At 39.1% G+C, this 25,531-nt stretch overlaps 1 protein-coding gene and 1 pseudogene across 2 annotated transcripts in view; both read right to left on the minus strand.

Annotated features, from left to right (window-relative positions):
• The window catches only part of Stk32a (serine/threonine kinase 32A), a 134,301-nt gene that overhangs the window by 40,473 nt on the left and 68,297 nt on the right, over positions 1-25,531 (minus strand). For both annotated transcript variants that reach the window (XM_045133129.1, XM_004664735.2), the window contains exon 6: positions 1,115-1,152. In XM_045133129.1, the coding sequence (XP_044989064.1) occupies positions 1,115-1,152 (38 nt within the window). The remainder of the gene's footprint in view (positions 1-1,114; positions 1,153-25,531) is intronic.
• On the minus strand, positions 16,750-17,693 carry LOC105943706 (annotated as a pseudogene).

The following is a 25,531-nucleotide window of genomic DNA, read 5'->3' on the forward strand; positions in this document are numbered from 1 at the left end:
AAGGAGGTCACTGCCATTGTGACATTTATACCAGACAAGCCTTCCCTGATGCAGTAGGATAAATCTAAACATACATGAAAATAATTAATGTTAGGAAGAAACTATACACATGTAATTACTGTTAGACAATGTGTTCCAAATGTAATCTAATCAGAGTTTCTTGAACTTCAGACACACACTTATCACCATAATGTTTATTGTCATATTCCTCTAAGCAATTCTGTTTAGTTTCCATAGTACAGTTTTTATATACTTTATATATTTTTTAAATATTTTTTGTTCATTTTTTATTTATTTATTTGAGAGTGACAGACACAGAGAGAAAGACAGAGGGAGAGAGAGAGAATGGGCGCGCCAGGGCTTCTAGCCACTGCAAACGAACTCCAGACGCGTGCGCCCCCTTGTGCATCTGGCTAACGTGGGACCTGGGGAACCGAGCCTCGAACCGGGGTCCTTAGGCTTCACAGGCAAGCGCTTAACTGCTAAGCCATCTCTCCAGCCCTATACTTTATATTTTTAAACTCACTAACTTTCTTAACTGAAAAAAATTTGCAGAAGACTTGATATCTCTTCTATAAATAGAGGCACCTTGCTTTAATAGGAAGACGATAAAAGGATGAATTAACAGAATAACCTCAGTCACCTAACAGATAGCATTATCTGTCGAACCTGGAGGCTTGCTCCATCAAAAAAATGCCCAGCATAGTGGCACACACCTTTAATCCCAGCATTCAGGAGGCAGAGGTAGGAGGATCATCGTGAGTTTGAAGCCACCCTGAGATTCCATAGAGAATTCCAGGTCAGCCTGAGACCCTACCTCGAAAAACCAATAAAAAAAAAAAAAGTAAAAAGAAAAAAGAAAAAAAGAAAGTGATTGTATACTGTGTGACATAAAGTAAAACTAGTACCGGAACAATTTGATAGTGTTCACGAAGAGAAGCAGTGAAGCAAATTAAAGGAATGACTTTCTCATTACATAAATTCAGTGTTATTTGAGGGTTTATTGTTAGGCTGTTCCAGTTAGATATATATGCTATCGGGATCAAGATGAAACTAACAACTGTTGTACATTGTGTCTATCACATAGTTGGTTGCAAAAACATCATTTACTTACCGTGTTCATCAAGTAAAATATTGTCAGGTTTCATATCCCTGGAGAAATAAAAAAAAGAAAAGATAAAATTGTTCATAAAACAAACATAGCTCTAGTATACAATTTTTTTAAATGCTCAAGAACTCCTACTTAGGACTGAAACAATATACTAGCATCTCGGGGCTGGAGAGATGGCTTAGCAGTTAAGCACCTGCCTGTGAAGCCTAAGGACCCCGGTTTGAGGCTCATTTCCCCAGGACCCACGATAGCCAGATTCGCAAGGGGCGCACACATCTGGAGTTCGTTTGCAGTGGCTGGAGGCCCTGGCGTGCTCTCTCTCTCTCTCTCTCTCTCTATCTATCTCTATCTCTCTCTGTGTCATTCTTAAATAAATAAATAAAAATAAACAAAATATTAAAAAACAAAAAAAAATTACTAGCATCTCACCACTCCCAGAATCACTTCATTATTGTAGTGAATCTATGAGACAGTTAACATTAATATTTCAGAAAATTGAGAGGTCATCCAAGGTGACAGAGCTAGTAAATGGAAAACCTAGGTCTGAACCCAGGCTTCTCTGATTCAGAAAAATACTCTTTATTGCTTCAGCATGAAAAGTATTGGACCCCAGAAATTTATGGGGCCTTTATATTGCTGTAAAATAACTTGAGCAATATTAACCATTCTTTTCCTGTGCAACCCCAGTTACACAGATGACATTGAATTCAAAACTAAAATCAGAACATTATAGTATATAACATGATTATATTTTAAACTGTAGACATTTGACATTTCTTAGAGGGACTTTCTAATGCCTCTAATTAATTAATAGCTGCTTGGATGTTATGCATGGAGTAGTTAAAGGAGCCAATCTTTCCTGCACTACTGTATGATATGATGATTATAATTAACATGTACTGTGCTGAGTGCTGAAAATTTGTGAAGAGAGGTGACTTTAGACACACAACAAAGTAAAAAAAAGTAAACATATGAAAAGAATATGTTAATTTGCTTGACAGTAGTATTCATTGTATTATGTATATGTCTATCAATGCATCATGTTGTACACCTTTACTACATACCATTTTTTATTTTAATATTTGAGCTAAAATAAAGTAAATCTGTAGTGGGAGTAAAACCCACCCTTTCCAATAAAAAGAGTTTGATAGTAAATATGAAAATGGTAGCAGAGGTTTTGAAGCCTCACAAAATGAGTGTCACTATAAGAAAGACTCCTTAATCAGAGAAGGACATGTGATTTATAACAGCCCATACTTCACCAGCCTCAGATTTTCACTTCCCTTCCCTAATGGACCATTAAAGCCCTTCAGCCTAGTTAAAAAAAAAAGTGGGGGGGGAGGGAGCCATTAGGGAAAAGACCTGAAATAGTTTTTGGGAACACATTTTCAATATGGTCAAGTGGCTTTTATGTTGGTAGAATTAAAAGTAACCTTATTCCTTTGACAGAATAAGACAGTAGTTATTCTCTTTTCTTGACACAATTATTAAAATAAAAACTTCTTACAAATAGAAGTAAGTGGATGCTATACCCAATGTTCAGGTGACATGCATGAACTCTAAAAACTTGTTAATTTCAAAGTTGTTGAGCTGCTAAAATAAATTCTTGATTCATAGACTAACCATCAATATCTGTGCCAGTTTTCTTCTGTTGCCCAGGGTATAATTTGCTAAAAAAGATGGTACAAAATGACTTTGCATTTCAAGCTTTTATGGCTAAGTACTCTTGTAACATATTAGAACTTGTCCAAACCCTTTGACATATCCTATTTCCTCAGGAATTATCAAGTCCAAACTCCCTCTTACAGCATAGATGCCATTTCAATGTCTGGCTCTGTATTCTAAGGACACAAATAAGAGTAGGATCTTCCAAATGGTTTCCCTGAAAACCCTTTCCTCCTTGTCACTGAGCCCTACTGTTTCTCTGTAATCTGGCACTCTCACCACTATACTGAGACAGACTGTTTTGCCCTGAGCCTTAGCAGTAGATGAGCCTTACTGGAGGGAGCCTGCTGTGACCCTTCAATAGTGGGCCTAATGCCCCGGGTGTGGTTCTAACTACAGTATGACTCTCTGACAGTAACATGTCTCACATATATGTTTACTTTTTCATCACACTTAGGCTTATGAACTCCCTGAAGTCAGGTATGGTTTCTTGGTTAATATAACATTCCATAACATAGCCTTGCAGTTTTCAATAGCCACTGAGACCCAGAGAAATTCTTGCACTACAGACGGTAGACCAAATGGGATAGGCCACAGTGTTCTCTTGCATATCATCAAACTTCCCTGTATCATGAATCTGGAGATAAACTAAATCAGGTTCTTTTCACCTCTGTCAGGTCTGTATCCAGCTGGCCTCAGCTAGTGTGTTTCAGAAAAGCAAGAGACCGAGGAAGGGAAGAATTGACTATGGAAAGATCAAGATCAAAATTTCTTGGTCTAAATTTATGAGGCCTCATAGAGGAAAAAAATGCCTTAATATCAGACCTGAAACTCTGAAACTACTAGAAGAAAAAGTAGAGAGACCCTTCAACATATTGGTCTTAACAAAGACTTTCTGAATATAACCCCAATTACTCAGGCAATAAAACCACAGATTAACCGCTGGGACCTCATACAATTACAAAACTTTTGTACAGCAAAGGACACTGTGAATAGAGCAAAGAGGGAACCTACAGAATGGGAGAAAATCTTTTTCAGTTATACATCTGATAGATGATTGATATCTAGGATATACAAAGAACTCAAAAAGCTAAATAAGAAATCAAACAACCCAATTAAAAAATGGGCTATAGAGAGTTCTCAAAAAAATAAATACAGTTGTCCTATAAGCATCTAAAAAAATGTTCTACATTCCTAGTCATCAGGGAAATGAAGATTAAAACAATGTTGAGATTCCATCTCACTCCTGTCAGATTGGCTACCATCATGAACACAAATGACCATAAATGCTGGGGAGGATACAGACAGAGAAGAATCCTTGTACACTGTGGGAACACAATCTGGTCCCACCATTGTGGAAATCAATGTGGAGGTTCCTCACACAGCTAAACATAGATGTACCATATGATCCAGCTATACCACTCCTAGGCATATATCCTTAGTACTCATCTCACTACCTCAAGCTCAACCATGTTTATTACCACTCTATTCACAACAGCTAGGAAATGGAACCAGCCTAGATGTCCCTCAACTGATGAGTGGATAATGAATATGTGGCTGATTTACACAATGTAGTTATACTCAGTGGTAAAGAAAAATGAAGTTATGAAATTTGCAGGAAAATGGATGGATCTGGAAAGGATTATACTAAGTGAGGTAACCCAAACCCAGAAAGCCAATTGTCACATGTTCTCTCTTATATGTGGATCCTAGCTACAAATGATTGGACTTCTGTGTGAGTAGGAAGAAAATTCAGTAGCAGAGGCCAGTAACCTAGAAAGGAGATATAAAGGGAATAGAAAGGGAGGGAGGAGAGGACTTAATAGGATGGCATTGTATATATGTAAGTAGAATAACAGATTAATCGGGGTGAAAAGGCCTAAATAGAGTCAGGGTAAGAGACTGGGTAAAGGAAAGGTGGAGGGAGGGCTAATTAAAATCTAAGAGGATATAAATAAATCATATGGAAACCTACTTTTTTGAACAATGGAACACTCAGAAGCCATAGATGGTGTTGCAGTCCGGTTCGCATTGCTGGTAGAAATCACCCAACCAAGAGCAGCTTGTGGGAAAAAGAGATTTATTTTGGCTTACAGGCTCAAGGGGAAGCTCCACGATGGCAGGGGGAAATGATGGCATGAGCAGAGGGTGGACATCACCACCTGGCCAACATAAGGTGGAACACAGCAACAGGAGGGTGTGCCAAACACTGGGATGGGGAAACTGGCTATAAAGCCCATAAGCCCACCCCCAAGAATACACTCCCTCCAGGAGGCATTAATTCCCAAATATCCATCAGCTGGGAACCTAGCATTCAGAACACCTAAGTTTATGGGGGACACCTGAATCAAACCACCACAGATGGTTACTAGAGAATTTTCAGTGCCAGGAATAGGATACCTTCCAGTGAGTTATTGACCAAGGAGATCCCTGATGTCCCCAAAACATTACAGGCCATTGCTGAGGCCTTTGGTTTCCCATCAGGAATAGATGTTAAGACCCTATGGCTGAAGACTCCACATACTTGGGCTGCAAGGCCACAGAGAAATCCTGCCAGAACTGAGCTGAAAACCACCTCCATGCAGAAAGCTGACAGAAAGCTGGAAAAAGCCACACTATATGCAGTTCAATGGGAAAGACAGATATCACCAGTGAAGACACTCAACAGTGGACACTGCAAGCCTTAAATTTGGCTAGCCAGGCCAAATGAACCAATGGGTGCAATAGTGGCACATTTGTAATTGGGGAAACCAACTGGCCTCTAATTTGACTGGAGACCCATTCCATGGGAGAGAATACATCCCTGACACTGAAAACCTGCAACAGGGGTAGTCATGAGCACTAGTGGTGTAACATCTGCTGCTGTCTGGCTAAATGTATATACTATGCGCATCAAGCTGCCCAGTAAGCACTTCTCTTAATGTTCATACCCATATATTAGTGCTCCTCCCACTTCTCTTATCAGATGGCAGTGACCTTGGGATGACTCAGAAGGCACCATGGTGCTGGGAAGAAATGACAGAGGAGTGCTCAGCACTGCAATATCTCAATCACACCTTCCAAGGCTCAGGGACCATTGTGGAAGAGGTGGCAGAAAGAATGTAAGAACCAAAGGAAGGGTAGGACACCTTACAATGTGCTCCTCTAGCACAAAATGGCCTGGACCTCACAGTGCCTGACACAAGACCATCATAATAGGAGGAAAAGATCATGGTATCAAGATAAAAGAGAGACTGATTGAGAGGGGGAGGTAATATGATGGAGAGTGGAGTTTCAAAGGAGAAACTGGGGGGAGGCATTACAATGGGATATTGTTTATAGTCATGGAAGTTGTCAATAAAAAAAATAAAAACACTGAATGATCAGACAGATTAACAATTAGTTGCATGTGCTTCAGATTTACTCCTATACTATGTTCATTTCTTTATCAAAAATGTTTCTACTTGGGTACGCCATTGTGCTAGGTTAGCATAAAGATAAACCTTGTTCCCACAAAGATGGGGAGAGTGAAAAAGGTGCATGAGGTATAAAGGCCTAAATGGGAATTCTTATTACAAAGATAGAGAAAGAATATGAGGAAAATCTTAATTAACATATCATGCCTCCCCCTCTCTCTGAACTCCTAAAATGAATTCCTTTGCAATTGCTAACATACATTTTCAAATGTGATAATTAAGAATATAGTGATTCCTTAAAAATTTAATGTGGAATTACCACATGATCTAGCAACTTCACTTTTAGTTATATACCCAAAGAGTTGATACAGGAACATTATTTACAATAGCTAAATGAGAGAAACAACCCAGGTACCTGTCTGTGGATACATAGAAAAGCAAAATGTGGTTTATATTTTTAATGGTATGTTAGTCCACCCTAAAAAGAATAAAATTCTTATAAACGCTATTTTATAAATGAATCTTGAAGACATTATGAGGAGTGAAATAAACTAGTCACAATAGACCCATTAATGTATAATTCCAGATATACGTGGAGAATACAATAATCAAATGTACAGAAATAAAAGACATAAAAGTGGTTGCTGGGGGCTACAATAGAGAAGAACTAAATGGTGGTTTCTGAGTGTAACAGACAGCTTCAGGTTCACTGAGATGAACTTTCAAACCAGACACAGTTATGGAGGAAGGGATATTTATTGAAGCCTACAGATCCAGAGGAAGTTCCATAAAGGGCAGAAGAAGCTGGCTTGCCTTCACAGGACCAAGCAGAGAGAGAGAAGTACAAGCCTAAAGGTCAAAAGCCACAGCACACTTCAGGAACTCCAGCTAGGCACACTTTGCATATCTTTAGGTTGAAATCTGAAACCTACCACCACAACTTAAGATCCACCCACTGACATTGCCTCCAGCCAGGTAGCCAGCAGATGCAAACTACAAACAAATAACTGAATATATTGGGGGCCATCTATTCTATTCAAACCAACACACTGAGTTTCATTTTTGTTTGAAAGAAAAGATTTGGAGATGGATAGTGGTTGTGATTGCAACAACTTGAAGGTACTTAGTCTATTTTGAAAATTAAAATAATCATGCATTGTGTATTTTAAAAGTCAGGAAGGAAATAATTAATATCATTAGCCTTCCACTGTTAACACCACTTCTCAGTTAAGTACTGCAGCAAGACCTTTTGTTTGCTTCTGCTTTCTCCTGAAGATTCACAATCCTCCCGGCACCCATATTAGAGTTCTGCATTGCACATGACTCCCTGGCTAAACTTCCACGGGCTCCCACCCCACCCAGAATAAGAACTGCCCATTTGTTGCTGGGCTGGTCTCTTATGTCCAGAGGTGCCTAGTGCAAGTCATGTCCAGTCAAGTGTCATGCATGTTACAGCCTCCCTGACCTCCTGTCCTTTTTCTAGGCTGCCCCTCTCTCCATAGTCCTGATCTCTACCCTATTCCCATGGTTGTCCTCTTCTTGCTTTCAGAAACATCATCTCAGAATTCTTTTCTAATCACATCATCTAGAAGAGCACTCCTACTCCATCCTTACTGCACCATCTCCATCTTATTTCTAGCACAATACTGATCACCCCCTGCTGTTTTATTATTGATTTATTACTTTTCTCCCCTCAACTAGGATGAAAATTCCAAGAGAAAAGAAATTTTAATGTGTTTTTTTTTCAATACTGTAACCACTAGGGCTCATAAAGGTACCCAGAACAAAGTAAGCGTTCATAATAAAAATTAATGCATGAATCCTGGTTCTTTGACTGCTCAAGCTTCTGAAATAATAAACCCTGCACAACAAAACAATAGCAACAGCTTCTATGTCAAATACAATGTATTTATTCATTGTGGACCAGATAAACTAAGTGAGTACTCTTGAGAAGTGTATGAGTGTGTATTAGAGCGAAAGTGATAAGCTGAGTGTCTTGCGGTCAGAGCTTATGACTTTAGTCAGGGGCTTTGACTGGGAGTGGTGAAGTGCAACTCTACGAACATATATTTTGTGGAAAGTCTTCCTTGCATCTTGGGTTTGACAAAAAAAAAATCTGCGTCCTGCTTATTCCAACTGCAAGAATTATAAATAGCAGGGTGGAAATACAATGCTCCTTGTGGCAGAGACCAAGGTGGAACTGATATATCTGCCATTCTCACTTCAATGACTTTACAAAACATTAGTGGAGTTTAATAGACTAATTACGCTCCTTCATTGAACCTACCCTGGAATCAAGTTGCTTAGCCTGAAATCTGATTCGGGTGTGTGTGAACAAAAAGAAACAAGGAAATCAGTGTATCCAAGCTACAATCTTCCCCTCTGTTCCCACAGCTTTCTGCCTGCACCACAACTTGGGTTTAATTCTTGGCTGTATAACATATTCTCAGGTCAGGTAATCTCCAAATTCTTGAAAGGAAAAAAAATACTACATTTGCATGGTTCTATAATGTATAACTTAGGGTGTTGCACAAACAAATGCATATTAAATGAAAAAAAGGAAAACAATAAAAAATGGGGTTGGAGGATGGGAGGGGAAAGTATAAGCACATTATTAATTGAAACAGGAGGCAAAATAAAATCTCACTAGATTAACTTGCTATAAACCATGTACCCTAAGATTTCACATCACAATCTTATCATTCCAACTCTGTTAGTTGTCATGTAATCTTGGAAAATAATTGAAACTCTCTCATGCCTTCATTATCATCCACAAAATGCCATGATCTCTATGTGGGTGAGCCATGGTGAGGAACGAAGGCTGCTCCGCCTGTCAAGCGCCAGCCACTGGTCTTCCTTCTAACTGGCTGGTGTGCTTGCTTAGCTCTAAAATCTCTCAGTCTTTGCTTCAGTGAATGTGAGTTAAAGAGGCCATTGCTAGAAGGTCAGATAAAGGGACTGTGGACTCTTAAGTTCTGCTTTGAGAATTGCCAATGCTAAAAAAATACTATGTACCCACATATCTATTATTCTTTTCAGGTGCAACTGGCTTTTTGTGGAGAGCATTGCCTTGTAGTCTTCATGCCAATGAATGGATCCAATTCCATTATATATTAATAAGGAAGATTCTCTTCATTATCATGAGGTAATGAGGGTAAGAGTTACCATCCATAAAAAATGATGCCATTCAGCATGCTTTAACTAATTTGTATTTCTTTCTCTGCAGTATCACTATGATACTAGTACCCTTCTCAATGCCTTCCTACTCCAGGTGTCCCCTTCTCTATTACTCTCAATAATTGAATTCATTTTATACTTCCATGCTTCTCCAATCTAAGCAATTTTCCAAAATATTCACCTGTCAAAGATGTTTCTTCAGTATAATGGAGAAGGGCAGAAGAGAGGAAACAGAGAAGGTACATTGGATTAAAAAAAAATAGAATAAGCTTCAGGAGAGACTGGTTAAGGAAGTTACAAAGAAACACTAAATCAAGAATTGAGGAAGAACTTCTTTTTTGTAATTTTTATTCATTTATTTGAGAGTGACAGACAGAAAGAGAGGGGGAGAGAGAGAGAATGGGTACGCCAGGGCTTCCAGCCACTGCAAACTAACTTAAGACGTGTGCGCCCCCTTATGCATCTAGCTAACGTGGGTCCTGGGGAGTCGAGCCTTGAACCAGGGTCCTTAGGCTTCACAGACAAGTGCTTAACCACTAATCCATCTCTCCAGCCCCGAGGAAGAACTTCTTAACAGGTCTAGATTTACAAAGTTGACATGAATCATGTTAAAATCCTAAGATGTGACAGAGATATAACAGGAGCAGTCAAAGAACCTGGAAGCTATATTTATGGGCAGGGTGTGGCAGGAAAGCCAGTGATCTCCCAAATCTTTGAGGACTGACCTGTGATTCACCCAAGTCTTATTTGAAAGGAGCTTCCCTCAAAGTTAGTCTATATCTCTTGTATATCACTGAGATACAACCAAAGCAAAGGTGGTTGCCAATAAATAAAATGTTAATTTGATCATAATCACACAGCTCATGAATGACAGAGAAGGACTTATACAGGGGAAAGTAACTCAAGATTTATCAATACAAAAAGAAATGTTTGAGGAGAATTATCAGAAACTTCTGAAACTACCAAACCTACCCCAAGAAATGAGACTGGTTCTAGCTACAGCAGTTAAAATACATCTTTCATTCCTCACAGAGGCTCCATGCCACATAAATTGCCCCCATTTGTGCAGGTGACAACAGGATACTTCAGAGAATTGAGTTTACTTGTCAAAAATTACCATACAAGACCTAACAGAGTTGGGATTATCAAAAGCTATGAGGTGCAATCTTGGTTCAAGCTTTAGATATTTAGATTTTACTTCTCCAAAGGAAAGAGAAAAATGTTTTCTTATACTTAGAGATCTAAGGTGTGGTTTAAATTGGCCTAGAGACAGTTTAATTTTTATATTTTTTCTATAAATATGTAAATTGTACAGATTTTCAGTACAATTCTATGATGCATTGTGATGGTTTGGGTTGGCTTGAACATGCTACCCAAGTACTTATATAGAGGAGGCTTGATCTCAAATATGGTAGTGTTAAATATTGGTGGGTCTTTAAGAGGTAGAGCCTACTGGGGGGGGGCTCAAAAGATGGGTGACACTCAGCTGTTACTCCAACTTTCTGTTTTGCCTGTGATGTCTCCCTTTCCATGCATGCTTGCCATTGCTGTGCCATCTGCTGTGATGTGTCACAGCTACAGAAGTGTCACCATGGACCTTTACCCCCACAAGTATAAGATAAACAAATCACTATTCTTTATAATTAATTCCCTAGCTCCCAATAACTTGTTACAGTAATAAAAATAGATGAATATGTATACTCATGGCCCTTTCAATTAAAAAAACTTAGCTCCAAATTGTGAAGAAAAGCCTGTTTCTTAGGCAGTGACCTACACTCATCCTTATGTCACACAGCCCAGCAGTGAACAGTGCAGACACCCCAGTTTGAGAAATATGTAAATATATCACAATCTCAGTAGAGAGACTTTTAAAAGCACCTTAAAATATCTGGAAACAATGTTTTATATGAGAAAATTCCTTCTTAATTTTTAGTACTAATTTAGTACTAGTCAATTCTCATTTGATAGCATTACTGCTTTGGATTCAAAACATCTTAGGTGGAAACTCAGGTCACAGTTAATGTATTTTACAAATCAGGTAGCAAAGACACAGAGAATTAGGGACCTGGGCCAAATCACAAACCACAGAGATCACAATGAACCCAAAGTCCCTGGGTCTTTCTCTCAGCCTGGGAGGTTCAAGTAAAGCCATGCACTAGCTAGAAGAAGGGGAAGCACCTGCACAGAAGGCAGGCACGGTGTAGCCTATTGATGATGACATCTTATGTGATATTTTAAAATTAAGTGAAGAAAGTGGGTGTCCAATTAGAAGTGAAAAGTATTCTGCTTTATTTCAACTCCAAAACTGAAAGCACCCTCTCCTCCAATAGTAAAAATAAGCTTGTCGTTAACTCTCCAGACACCAAGAGAATGACAAAGAAGATAAAACCAAAAGAACATCTGGATCTCTCCAGAGCAGATGATGAATCTATTAGCTGTGGGAGGCCACAGAGATGATGGGATTTTTATGTCAAGCACATGCCTAGTAAAGAACAAGTACATTCCCAGAATATTACCAACTAGTACACCCTACAATGTTTTGCTTTGCTATCCAAATGTGTAAATGGTTGAAATGAAGGCCAATATACATTGTGCACCATTTGCCAGAAATCATCCTAAGTGTTTTACATGTGTTACTTTCTCCTCTTCCCATCCCTAAATTCCTGATGATAATGTGATTATCATTCTGATTTTATAGATAATAGAAAATGAACTCAAGTGATATTGGGAAATAGAAAATGAACTCAAGTGATATTGGGAAACTTTCTAAGTCACATAGCTACTGAAAGATGGATTTAGACCAGAAGCATTGGATCTAAATGGTGAATAGATTTAATATTAAAACTGCAGGAAGATAATTGTTGAGGCCAGAGAGACTTAAAGTTGATAGAGGAAAAGGACCAGGTATCAGAACACAGTAGGTGAAAATGGGAGTGTGTGTAAGGCATTGAAAAATCAAGGCCAGAGCATAGCTTTCTTGGCAGATGATGAGATAAAAAATTGCAAGAACAGTGTGCTAGTATAAATTGCTTAAATGAGCAAAATTGCAGCACAGGGATGGCTTGGCAGGTCTTATACTAATTCATGTATTGGTTTTGCATGCTTTTTGTAACCAAGTGACAATAAATCCTTCACTGGCTCATGCAGAGTGTGAAGGTGCACACAGCAGCCCTAACTAGTGCCAGCTGAATTTGCCCTTGGGCAATAACCCTAGCTTTTTGTTCTCCCATTAAACACCAACATGGGAAAATGGCTCTGTGCACATGACCAAGAGGAAAACATCACCACAGAACCAAGTAATCATGTCTGAGCACAAAGCAAAGAGGCCATCTATGCAAAGCATAAAACTTTACCAGTGATAATGTTGGCCCACCCTTTTCCTCCATCTCCTACAAAAACAACTCTCAAAGTGACTGATCATTGAATTTTCCTGGAAGCACACAGTTCTTAAGAATATTGTTTATTGAATACTTGGCCCACTCACTTAATCAAGCTCAAGTCCTATTGAAGTCCTTCCTGACTTTTTCAGAGATGCCCCACAATTCATCTACGCATCTTTCCTTTGAAACAAATACAAACTTTTCATTATAAATGTGTTTGATGTGTTCTTGGTATATGTTAGGCATCAACAAGCAGTGTGATAAACACTTTGGGAAAGAAGTAAGCAGTCAGGCTCATATGGTGATTCCATCTTATTGTGAACCATCTCCTTGCTTACTCATGATTGCCATTTGTGTTGAGTAAAAGGACCCTTAGTCATTGTGACAGTATGGTCTAAGTAGCGTATGCAGATTAAGCATGAGCCCTATATATGATGAGCTGTATTACATAGTATATCAATGCATATGCATACATGCATACATTATATGCATATAATGCATTTTACATATATAACATATATTTTAGTGACTTTAATGGTCAGACTCTATTGTCAACTTGATTCAGTCTAGAATGGTCATCAAGGAGACTAGCTGCTGGCTATTCTAGATTAAGTTATTTAAGGTGGATAGCTTCACTCTAATGGTGGGTAGTACCATTCCATAGGCTCAGGATCCCAGAATACAAAAAGAAGAAAGCATGCTGACACCAGCATTGATCTCTCTGTTTCCTTACTATGGATGCAATGCAATGTAATCAGCTGCCTCAAGCTGCTGCTACTATGAAGGGACTGTGTTGCAGAACTTGAGCCTTTCCCTCCCTTAAGTTGCTTTGGTCAAGTATTTTGTCACAACAAGAAAGTAACTAATATGCTAGTATACAACCTAGCTCTAAATGCATAGAGTATATTAGTGCATAGAGTCATATTGTCAATGGTCTCTGTCACAAATGGTTCTGTTCAGCCCCAAGAATTCCTCCATTCTCTTAAAGCAGAAGTTAAGAGTAAGGGCTTTATAATCAGATGCCCTAGGCTCAAATAATGCCTCTACAACTTCCTACTTCTGTGACCTTGGGCAAATTTTAACATTAAATAATGTGATTACCTTCCCAATATGCATTATTTATTCTCTTACTATTTTTTTCAGTTTTAATTTGGGTATCCATGCAGATATTATTGCATGTGCTTTAAGACCTGTTCCACCTGACTCTAAGTACTATCCTGTCTGACAGCCTCAGTCATTGGATCAGAGATGAGCTGATAGCTCAAGGTGAACCACTGAGTAAGAGGAAGAATGATGGAAGGTTGAGAAAGATGCCCCCTTGCTCTCCTTAAGTAAGGTTCTAAAAGTAGCAATATTCCTTAGATTCAAAAGACTTAATATCTAGTCCAGCACAGCATGGAGCTTTCTTGCAATCACATGGATAAGCAAGCTGAGAAGACGGAATGCATAGATGGCTGAGAAGGGAATGAAAGAAACCAGTTAGCTGGTGATGCTGCTGAGTTGTTGAATAAGTATCCTGCAAGTAAGTATCCATATCGATTTTCTAGTATCATAAGGTAATGATATTCTTACCCTGATAAACCAGTGCGAATTAGATTTGCCTTTATTTGAGACCTAAACTCAAAACAGTAACAGAACTCTGAGATGTGTCACTCCATACATGTAATGAAGGACAATAATCATATCTACTTCATAGAGTTGTGGTGATTTAATTAAGTGATACATGCAAAGAGGGTGGCACAAAGTCATCATTCAACTCACTTTCAAAAGACACTGAACAGCACTGGAGAGATGGCTTTGTGGTTAAGGTATTTGCCTGCAGAGCCAAAGGACCCAGGTTCAATTCTGCAGTACCCATGAAAATCCAGATGCACAAAGTGGTGCATGTGTCTGGAATTTGTTTGCAATGACTGGAGGCCTTGGTGTACCCATTCTCTCTGTCTCTCTGTGCTTGTGAATAAAAAGACAAAAAATGAAAACACTGAACAAATGGAATCAGAATCTATCATTTTACTGCAATGTACAGCAAATGCTATCAAGACACCAAAAGGAATAAAAGTGAAATCAACACATATTAGGAGTTTATATTAATGGCCAGTATAAGAAGAGCTTGACAATGGGAAATTGGTAACAGAGGATGTTAAGTGATAAATAGGCATTTTCAACACTTACTGAACATAGTAATGTTGTTGGGTTTCACTTATTACAAGTTAGAATTTGGGCTAAGCCCCTTTAAGTCCTATATTCTGCATCAGTATCCAGAACACTTATTTTGGTGCTCATCACAAAGTTTCGAGAAACATAGTCATGCACATCTGTTTGCATACTGCCTGTGACTGCTTTCACTCCACAGGGTAGACCTGATGCAGTGCACCAGAGACTATATTGTATACAGTCCTCAAAGTACAAAATATGGGCTGTGAGACTTTTATAGAAAATGTGCCCCTCTTGTGTCTGCAGTGTAAGACATTAGACAAGCCAATTCACAGGTTCTTCCTCACCATGTCCAGCACAGCTAATGGATTCCTTTCTAAGCACTTCCATCCTTGATTACTGTGAATGTGAACACACCTCCCGAGAGAAAACAAATTCAAGTGCACATCCTATTCTGGGCACTCTGCCTTCTTCCTAAGCATACACAGGAAACAAGGTTGGGCCAGAGTGTGCCTATGGCCTCTGTCAGCCCATGTGGCTTCATGTTTCCTCATCGCTTTCTGCACATGTTCCAAACCTACCACTACTCTGGAACAAAAGAAGCAGCTACCTAAGGGCTGCTTCATTTTCTTCATCAATGTGCCCCAGTCTCCTCAAAGCGTAACTCTAAAGCAACCTCTAGTGTCGCATTAAAATCTTCCTTAAATCTTCATTTCCTATAAAACACTAAACATAGTCTGCAACTGGCATGGGTCCTTAAGTATTTATTCCCTTGTTTATTATCTTATCTTAGCTATAAGCTTTCAGATGATTAAAGTGCTCTTTCTTCAAATATATTAAGTAATAATTTAACTAATCAGTGATTAATACTATTTAGTGTAAAATGACTGTACCTAAAAGTAAGCTTGCCCTTCATATTAAAAAGTATGCTGGGCTAAATAAAAGTTAAGGTTATATATTAATCACACTTTTTTTTCTTTCTTTCCTTTTTAAATTTAATTTATTAGTTTTCTTTTCAGTAAATACAGGCAGTTTGGTACCATTGTTTAGGCTCATCTGTGATCTCCCCCCTCCCATTGGACCCTCCTTGTTGATGAAAATGGATCGTGCTTAACTTTATCAAAATAATTAAAAGTTCACTCTACTCTAGTAAAAAGGTGACCTGTAACCTAGAAGCTCTTCGTCTCGTCCACATGGGTCTTCACAGGTGGATGGCCTGTCAGAAGCACAGTATAAAGGTACCTCGGATGCTGCCCAAATGCATAACAGAAAAGGGCAGCTCCTCCTGTTTTCACAATGTGTAATTCATGCTCATCCATTATTTGGTAGTTTGGAAGCAGGTGCTACATAGAACATAGCAACATAATACCCTTATTACTGCGCTGCTGTTTTGTTTTGAAGGCTCAAGTGGCCCTTCTACCACAGGAGTTAAAACAGAGAACATTTGCAAGAGCTTGTGACCTAATGAAGAGAAGATTTAATAAAGCAAAAGGGAAGGGAATTTTCTAAACCATTCCACAGAACATGGTGCCCTGGAATCAGAATCTATCATTTTACGGCAATGTACAGCAAATGCTATCAAGACACCAAAAGGAATAAAAGTGAAATCAACACATATTAGGAGTTTTAAGATCATTTAAAATTATTTTTAAACTTTTAATTTCTTTTTTTTTTTCAAAATGTTAAGATTTTATTTACAAAGCTTTTTGTTGTTGTATAGAAAGTAAAAATGTTGTTACAATCCCAGTGTAACTGGCAGCCACGAACGGTTGACTCACCAATCACAGCTATCCACGCTAGGGACTAAATGGAGGAAGGTGGAATGTCACAGGAACTATTCTTTGGCTCTTTGGGTGGGTGGGTGTCCTGGGGTTTGTATCACAGCTACCTTTTTTTGTTTTTTAAACAGCTACCAAATCCATGAGCAGTCCAACCAATACTGAACAGTTCTGTTTCTGCAGTTCATTTGGGTCTTAATCATCTTCTCCTTCATCATCTGTTTCTTTCTCTTTTCGCCTTTCCCGCTCTCTTCCTCTTCTTCATCCTCATCCTCATCTTCATCTTCTTCATCTTCATCAACTTCTCCATCATGTCCAAATTCTTCTTCCTCACCACTGACTTCATCATCATCTTCTCCTTCTACATCTTCGTCTTCATCTTCATCATCATCTTCATCAAACTCTTCCTCCTCACCATCTTCTTCCTCATCATCATCTTCATCTTCTCCTTCTTCATCCTCTTCCTCTTCATCCACACCATCCACCTCTGCATCTGAATCAGGGGCTTCCTGGTCCTCTCGGTCATAGCCATCCAGGTAGGTCAGCTGGGGCAGGAGCTTGAAGACACTCTCTCCATAGTCATTTAGGTTAGTGACCTCACAGTTAAACAGATCCAGGCTTTTCAGACAATCCAACTTTTTTATTTCCACTTAGGTTTAGATGTGTGAGATTTGGAAGTTCTTCTGCTAATATGTCCAAACCTCCAAAGATTCTATTGTCGCTGAGCTCAAGCTTTTTCAATTTAGGTAGCTTGTGTAGATTTGGAACTGACATCAAACCTACACCTATTAAACTGAGGAACTCTAAGTTCACAAATTCGGATGTTAACCCCTCAATTTTTCCATCATTTGATTTGCAATTGTCCAAGACAAGCTCTCGAACAGCTGCCGGGGTTCGGTTCCTCAGCTCCAGGGGGATCCTCTTCTTCATGTCCATGTTCCCCTCGTCCCCCCTCTTCAAACTTAACTTTCCGCGGCGGGGGGCGGAGGGGGGAGAGGCGTCCCGGCCTGCGCGGCGAGGGCCGTCGGAAGGGGCTGGGGTGGGGGGGAGTGTGCCTGCGGCCAGCGGCGGCGCGGTCCGAGACGGCGTGCGGGGAGAAGCGTGCGGAGCCCCCGGAGCCAAGTTACTCGCGGGAGCAGAGAGAAACCATGGAGGGAAAAGGGGGCTGGAGCGCGGCGTTGGCCTCACTACCGCTGCCAAACTTTTAATTTCTTTTTTTTTTTAATTTTATTTATTTATTTATTTGAGAGCGACAGACACAGAGAGAAAGACAGATAGAGGGAGAGAGAGAGAGAATGGGCGCGCCAGGGCTTCCAGCCTCTGCAAACGAACTCCAGACGCGTGCGCCCCCTTGTGCATCTGGCTAACGTGGGTCCTGGGGAACCGAGCCTCGAACCGCGGTCCTTAGGCTTCACAGGCAAGCGTTTAACCGCTAAGCCATCTCTCCAGCCCAAACTTTTAATTTCTTATATCAAACACACTGCCATGAGAAATCAGAAAATATTTAACCTCCTTTACAGATACATAAAACCAAATGAACATATATTGGACCAGGGAAACAGGATTAAAAAGCTGCAGATAGCTGAAATAGCTTACCAAAACTGAAATAGAAGAGTAAGCAAAAGTAGTTTCAGGGCAACCTGAAGCCTGAAAATTCTTTGGTATTACTTTAATTTTATCAACATTTCTAATAAGTTCTGTTATATATCATGTCTCCCATCTCATAATACATTGGGAATAGCATTTCAGGAATGAAGATAGAATCTACTCTGGACATTGCCTACTGGAGAAGGGCAGACTGAGAAATGAGCAGCAGAGAAAACTCTAAGAGTGCACTACTTGTGTGTTCAGACTGCTGCCAGTAAGTCACTGTCTCATAGTTCTAGAGGCTAGAAGTTCAAAATCAAGGTGTCAGTAGAGCCATACCCTGTAGAGATGTCTTCCCTTGTCTCTTCTAGTTTCTTCAGGTTTTTCTGGCAATCTGACATTCTTTGGTTTACAACTCTCCATCTTCCCATGGCTTCTTGCCATAGTGTGTGTGTGTGAGAGAGAGAGGTATTTCTGCATCCAGCATCTTCAGTACTGGGGGTTGAACCTACATGGAAGGTAAGTGCTCTACCACTGAGCTATACTCTGAGCCAAGACCTTAATTAGATAATCCTGTATTTGAACTGGCAGCACCCAATGTACTAACTGTGTGTTGGCAAGATGTACTATTGCTGATTATCAAACTGAGCAGTATGCAGTGCATGCCTATTAGTATAGTTCCTTTGTCTATATGTATTGATATGTGTACAATAAATGATGACTTGTTAAAGCAATGACACATGTGCGTTGCACTATAAATTTAATAGTTAAAGAAATATCAGTGATATGAAAGAAATAAACACCTTCAGGAACTAGAAAAACATCTTACCAGGTAACTCAGTCCCAAAGACTTCAGAAAGCTGGGGAGTCAATGTGTTGGCATATTCTTTTCTTAGGAGCTTCTCTGTCAATCAGTGGTCTTAGTTTTTTCTCTGAATTTTCACTTCAAGAAAATAAAATGTAACTTTAAGATACTACCGTGGTGTGTGTGTGTGTGTGTGTGTGTGTGTGTGTGTGTGTGTGTTTATATCTAAAGGTGGCATCCAAGCCCAGATCTCTGCCTGCTGTGCACTACAGACCTTTGTTGAAAACAAACATGATTCTGGTTCACAAGTGAGTCTCAAACAAGACCTTATTGGGTAAGTGTGCTACAAGCTGTTTACCACACCTCAATATCACGTACTCTTTATGTTCTTCCATCCTGCAGGCTTCTCAGAGTGTGTGTGTGGCAGAGAGCAGAGGAATGACAAGGAGACCCCACTCTGGGGCACATCTCTCCATGGCTGAGAGTCTTAGGTATGGAGGAATCACCCGTGATCACCGTGACAAACTTCCTACCTTTCCTGACAGGGCAGTTTGGGGTTATTTTAAAGGTCATACAGGAAGCTGGTGTCAGAATGTGGCTCAGTACACTCCATTGGAGGAAACATAGCAAATGTATTTTATAGTGATCTCATTACCCTCATAATTTCCACCTACATTCTACAGGTGGTTTCTATGAGAAAATGAACTCAACATGTGGGTGTCACCTTGGTGTCTTATTTACACACACTGCAGTGTCCTAGAGGTGCCTGTGTCCTTGAAGAGCTCATAGTCATTTAGTGTGCACCAACTATACTTGTTTATTAACGACATTATTTGGCCAATGTGATTTGGTGAGTCAAGTCTGTGATTGGGTTATGGTGTATATTCAAAGACATAACTGTCTGTTTTGCTAGTCAACACACTCTAGAGGCTAATACTCCTTGTTAAATGACAAAGCAGGTTGCCATGAGTCTTGCAAATGGCCACCATCTGCCATCAAGGTGCAGAAAATCAAGATAACTGTACCCAGATACAGACTCAGAGAAACCGGGTGCTAATAAATGATTCATTCAGTGATTTGTCATATAAGATATAAAACTAAGACAGCATAGAATCTTATCTGCTGTAGACTATCAATAAAATTTTGTTGAATGAATTAAGAATTTGCTTCAGAAAACATCTTCTATGGCAAACTAAACCTTCCACATTAATCTAGGGATTACATGAACATACTGTCTTCATTCATATGTTCAGTCACTGAATTATCCAGGGACTATCAAGTTTTGATACTAAATGCTGGGAATTAAAACATGGGTAAAATATAGTCTTCATCCATGAGGGCTTAAGTTCAGAACAGAGAGAAAACATTTATAGATAATGCTGTGGCTCTGAGACCAAAATTAGAAGTATAACTATGGTCAATGAGAAACTGTAACCAAGTGTGAACTTTGTATGTATATGCACAATTTATGGTAGTATTTTATAATCATTATGTTATATGCCACAGATTAGAAACAAACAACTTTCTACCATTAGGATTTGAAGTGTCAACTTGTCTACTTTTGTTATCAGCTACTAGCAAGTGTATAACAAAGCTTATTCAATCTGTCATTGGACCTTCGACATTGAGAACTTTGTGTAGCAAACAGATGCTTCATGGTTTCCAAGGCTAGAAGAACTGTTCCTAAGCTTTTTCCTTCTTTGTCAGAGTTCTGAATCTAAGAAGAATGATAAGAACATCTTCTAAGCTGTTCTATGAGTATGAGGAGCTGATGTGCATAGATTAATTCCTATCTGTATCTTACAGAGACTCTAAGAAGAATTTGGATGTCAATTATTTACTCTCTTGACTATAACAGAAAAGGGTAATAAATAAAAGTATAATCTTGTGAACTTGGTAATTAAAAAGCTTCTGTTATTCCCTCCTCAACATTTCTTCCATCCAAGTACTAATCAGGACTGACCCTGCTTAGCTTCTTAGATCAGACAATATCAGGCACATTCAGGGTGATATGACCATAGACCCTCCTCAACATTTCTGCCATCAGGTGGATATAAAGTTTTGCAATTTTCCTTGTAGTACAGAAATAATTTACATTCATTACCTAATTAGAGTTTATCTCCTTCTTATAAGAATTTAGAAAATAGTGACTCATAATGTTGTGAGAGACGAGTAATTCAAATAGGGAGGAAAAAGCAATCAACCACTGACTCCCGTGTTACTTCATTCCAAGGTGACTTACTACTAATGACCTATACAATTCATCTCAGTAGCTTATATTCACAATTGAATCTTCTCAACATCATACAGAGTGAACACAAGTTCCTTTATGGTCTGTTATAATTAGTTCCCATCATATTATTCACTGGAGAGACTATGGCAATCAAATATGACTGTCCTCACACAGGAGTTGTAATGAATTTTTTTTATTTTTAATAAAAGCAAATGATCACTTTGTTCACACTTGAAAGACTTCACTCACTGATTTAAAGTTTAAAAGTGACTATTAAACTAGAAGCTGCCCATACTTTAGAAACTACAGCCAATTTTCAAGCTTCATTCACATAAAATTGTTAAATATTTGTGTGTGTGTGTTTGTTTGTTTGTTTATTGGCATTCTAGGGTCTATTGCCACTGCAAACAAAATGCAGATGCTTGTACCACTTTTTACAACTGGCTTTACACAGATGTTAGATAATTAAACCCAGACTTTGCAACATCAGGCTTTGCAAACAAGCACCTTTTACTGCTGATCCATCTCCCCATCCCAGAAAAATATTTAACTTCATGTCTGACAATAAACTTGTCTAAGTGTACAAAGCAAAGTTAAAGCCATATGCAACTCTTTTGTTTTTAACAACTATACAAAGCTCCTGAAATTGGTGAGAATTAGCTGAATATTTAGCATATTTAAAGAACTATGAAAATTCAATGCTGTGAATTAAAAAAAAAATCTACCAACAAGACAAAACAAATCTCCACTTGTGTCCCATGTAAAGTTTATGGCATAAACAGAATTTACAGTGCTTCAGAAAAATAAACATACATGATTGATGAGGGAATCAATGGGAGAAAAAGTTGAAGACAGAGCCCATTCTATTTCCCCAGGGAAGTGAAGGAATACTTGACTCATTTATCTCCTCTTACATAGATGAACCTATTTCTGCTTTGACTTTTACAATCCCTTTTCTGAGGTCTTATGAAACTGTTTTCTTACCTAACACCATCTTTTTCTTAGAAGTACATCAGCCTTTCTCACGCAGTTTGGCTACTGGTTTTAAGCTATCCTCTCATCTTTTGGTTCCAATGTGCCATTTTTGCCAGGGTAGCTGGACTGCCAGTGCATGGAGGTAGGCAAGTGGCCATGCACACCTTCATCCATGCTCTACTTAGGGCTCATAGCCACGGTCAGCATCATAAGGTGCAGAGAGGTTAAGAGGTCTGCATTTCCTTAAGGTGACATTTGGTCTAGTTATTAGCTATGTACTTTGGGGCAAGTTATTTTTTTGTTTTTTGGAATAAGGGTTTCAACAACTATAAAACAGGAATAACAACACTGTAATCCACCTGCAGTGATGGGAAAGCTGGATGAAAGATTACCACGTGCTTGTGGCAGTCTATTGCTGTTCCTGTTCCACAAACACTTGCTCACTGCTTATGGATAATTTTGAATCATCTTCTACCATAACTAGAGGTAAAATATAGTACTAAATCTGAACTTAGAAATTCCTATGTGTTTCCAAATTTTATCTACTGACCACATATGTGTAGAGGCCACAGACTACTTTTAAGTTGGCCCTCATTTTCCACTTCATTTGAGGCAGAGTATCCCCTTGTTTAGGACACAACAGTCCATTCACAAGCTGCCAAGAAACACTCTGATCTCTGCTTTTCTTCTTACTGGAATTACAGAAACCTTGCTACTGCTTCTGGCTGTTCCATGGGGCCTGGGGAGCCAAACTCAGTTACTCAGAATTACACAACAAATGCCTTGGCCTTAACCATTGAGCAATCTTGCTACCCATGCCCCATAGTTTAAATCTTGAGTTCTATAAAGTAGTTGAATGTATGAGGTTTCATTTATTCTTTCTTCATTCCCACATATCATATCTTGGAACTCAGGCTGTGAGTGAGGTGGTTTGAATATGGAGTGTCCTTACAGCCTCATGAGGTTATGACTAAGCCTCATACTTAATCCCGTGGTGGAATTGTTAGAAGGTGAAGACTTGCTGGTGAAAGGACATCACTGGGGGGCAGCCTTGAGTTTTATTATTCCAGCCTCACTGGGTGATCACAGTGCTCACTCTCTCTACTTGCACCTTGTTGCTAGGACACCCAGCTATCATCTGTTGCTATGCCCTCTCTGCCATGATGGAACTTTCCCTTGAAAATGTAAGCCAGAAATAAACCATTTCCTTTCATAAACTACTTCTGGTTGGGTGTGTTGTCTGAGAAATGAGAAGGTAAACTACTATAGTGAGTTTTACAATCTAGTATTCTGAGTCATCAAAAGATGTTTCCCTTTGTCATCTTATGATCAATCAAAGTTGATTCATTTGAAGGATTATATATATTTGTAATTTGACTTTTCTGTGAAAAAGTTTTATATAACACTCAACACTGCAAAATAGCTTAGCCATGAAGATAAATAAATATTTGAGCTGGGCATGGTGGCGCACGCCTTTAATCCCAGCACTTCGGAGGCAGAGGTAGGAGGATTACCATGAGCTCCAGGCCACCCTGAGACTACATAGTGAATTCCAAGTCAGCCTAAGCTAGAGTGAGACCCTACCTCAGAAAACCAAATATGTACTTGAGGTTGGGGCGGGAGAGATGTTTTAGCCATTAAGACAGTTGCCTGCAAAGCCTAAGGACCCAGGTTTGACTCACCAGAACACACATAAGCCAGATGCATAAGGTGGCCCATGATCTAGAGTTCATTTACAGTGTCTGGGGGCCCTGGTGCACCCATTATCTCCCTCCCCCCGCTCTCTCTTTCTCTTTCTCTCAAACAAATAAATAAATAAAAATATTTTTAAATTTTTGAGGTAATGAATGAAAAGAAAGTCTTCATGCAGAGAATTGTACTTGGAACCCAACATCTCTTCTGCATTGCTCTTCTAGTCTTTACCATTCCTCAGTAGCCCCAGCCTCAGAATTACACCTTTTTTAACACTCAAGTTCCTAAGGCAAATGAGTATTCTTTATTTCACCATGTATATGGTTTTTAAATGTCCTTTGATGCCAGTTCAAACTGATACCACATCAAATTGATATCTGGCACTTTGATAGTTGAAAATCCTAATTATCAAATAATCAAAATGCCTATTTGGCCTGTTAATAATGTCAATATGTATCTTTAATTGCTGAGAACATAGAAGAGTCTAGACCATCTTTCCAGTCTTATTATTAACAGCACCATATGGACTTGGAAGAAGCACCCTGGTTTGAGTGATAAATTATACAATTATTCAATGTAAAGACGACTGTACATTGAAATCTTTAGCTATATTTTTCTGTTTTTTAACTTTGTCATTATTATTGGTCAACCTAGGCTTCCAGCCAATCAGTCATTCATATTTTTGCCACACACTGGCCATTCAGTGAAAATCAAGGTACACATGGTTCACACTTATTAAGTAGAAGAAAAAACTAAAATTAAGTAATTACACACCCGAACAGTCAGAGCTCCACCACCGAGGCACAAGATGCTAAGATAGTCTATAAAATAGAACATGCAAGAGACGAGTAAGGGCCCATAGGCAAAAGAAATTAATTCAAATTATTTTTTGACCCAAGAAAGATGTAAAATCAAGTTATTTTAACATAGCTTTTGGAATGTCTGGTTTATTTTATTTATTTATATTTTTCATTAATTTGCCATGTGAAGAGATATTTTAGCACAGAGGCCCTTGAAAAAGAGCACTAAATAATAACTGTGGACAGATAAAGTGCAAGGACAGGAACCTAACCCCTGGCTTCTGATTTAAGTGAAACAAAGATGAACTCAAGCAATGAACTTAGCCAGGCATGCTGGCACACGCCTTTAATCCCAGCACTCTGGAGGCAGAGGTAGGAGGATTGCCATGAGTTTGAGTCTACCCTGAGACTCCATAGTGAATTCCAGGTCAGCCTGGGGTAGAGTGAGACCCTACCTCAAAAAACCAAAAAGAAGAAAAAAAAAAGTTGATGAATAATGAAAAGTGAGGAAGAGGGGGGTAGGAATAAAATAACCATTTGGTATGAATAAATTCCTTCAGAGTAAAGATTGTATGTTTTGGGGGACTGGACAGATGGCTTAGCAATTAAGACACTTGTAAACAAAGCCAAAGGACCCAGATTCAATTTCCTGGGACACATGTAAGCCAGATGCACATAGTGATACATGCGTCTGGAGTTTATTTGCAATGGCTGAAGGCTCTGGTGCACTCATTCTCTCCCTCTCTCTCTCTGTTCCTCCCTCCCTGCTTCACTCTTCC

The sequence above is a fragment of the Jaculus jaculus genome, chromosome 13 (genome assembly GCF_020740685.1).
Source record: "Jaculus jaculus isolate mJacJac1 chromosome 13, mJacJac1.mat.Y.cur, whole genome shotgun sequence".
In the NCBI taxonomy this organism is placed as follows: domain Eukaryota; kingdom Metazoa; phylum Chordata; class Mammalia; order Rodentia; family Dipodidae; genus Jaculus; species Jaculus jaculus.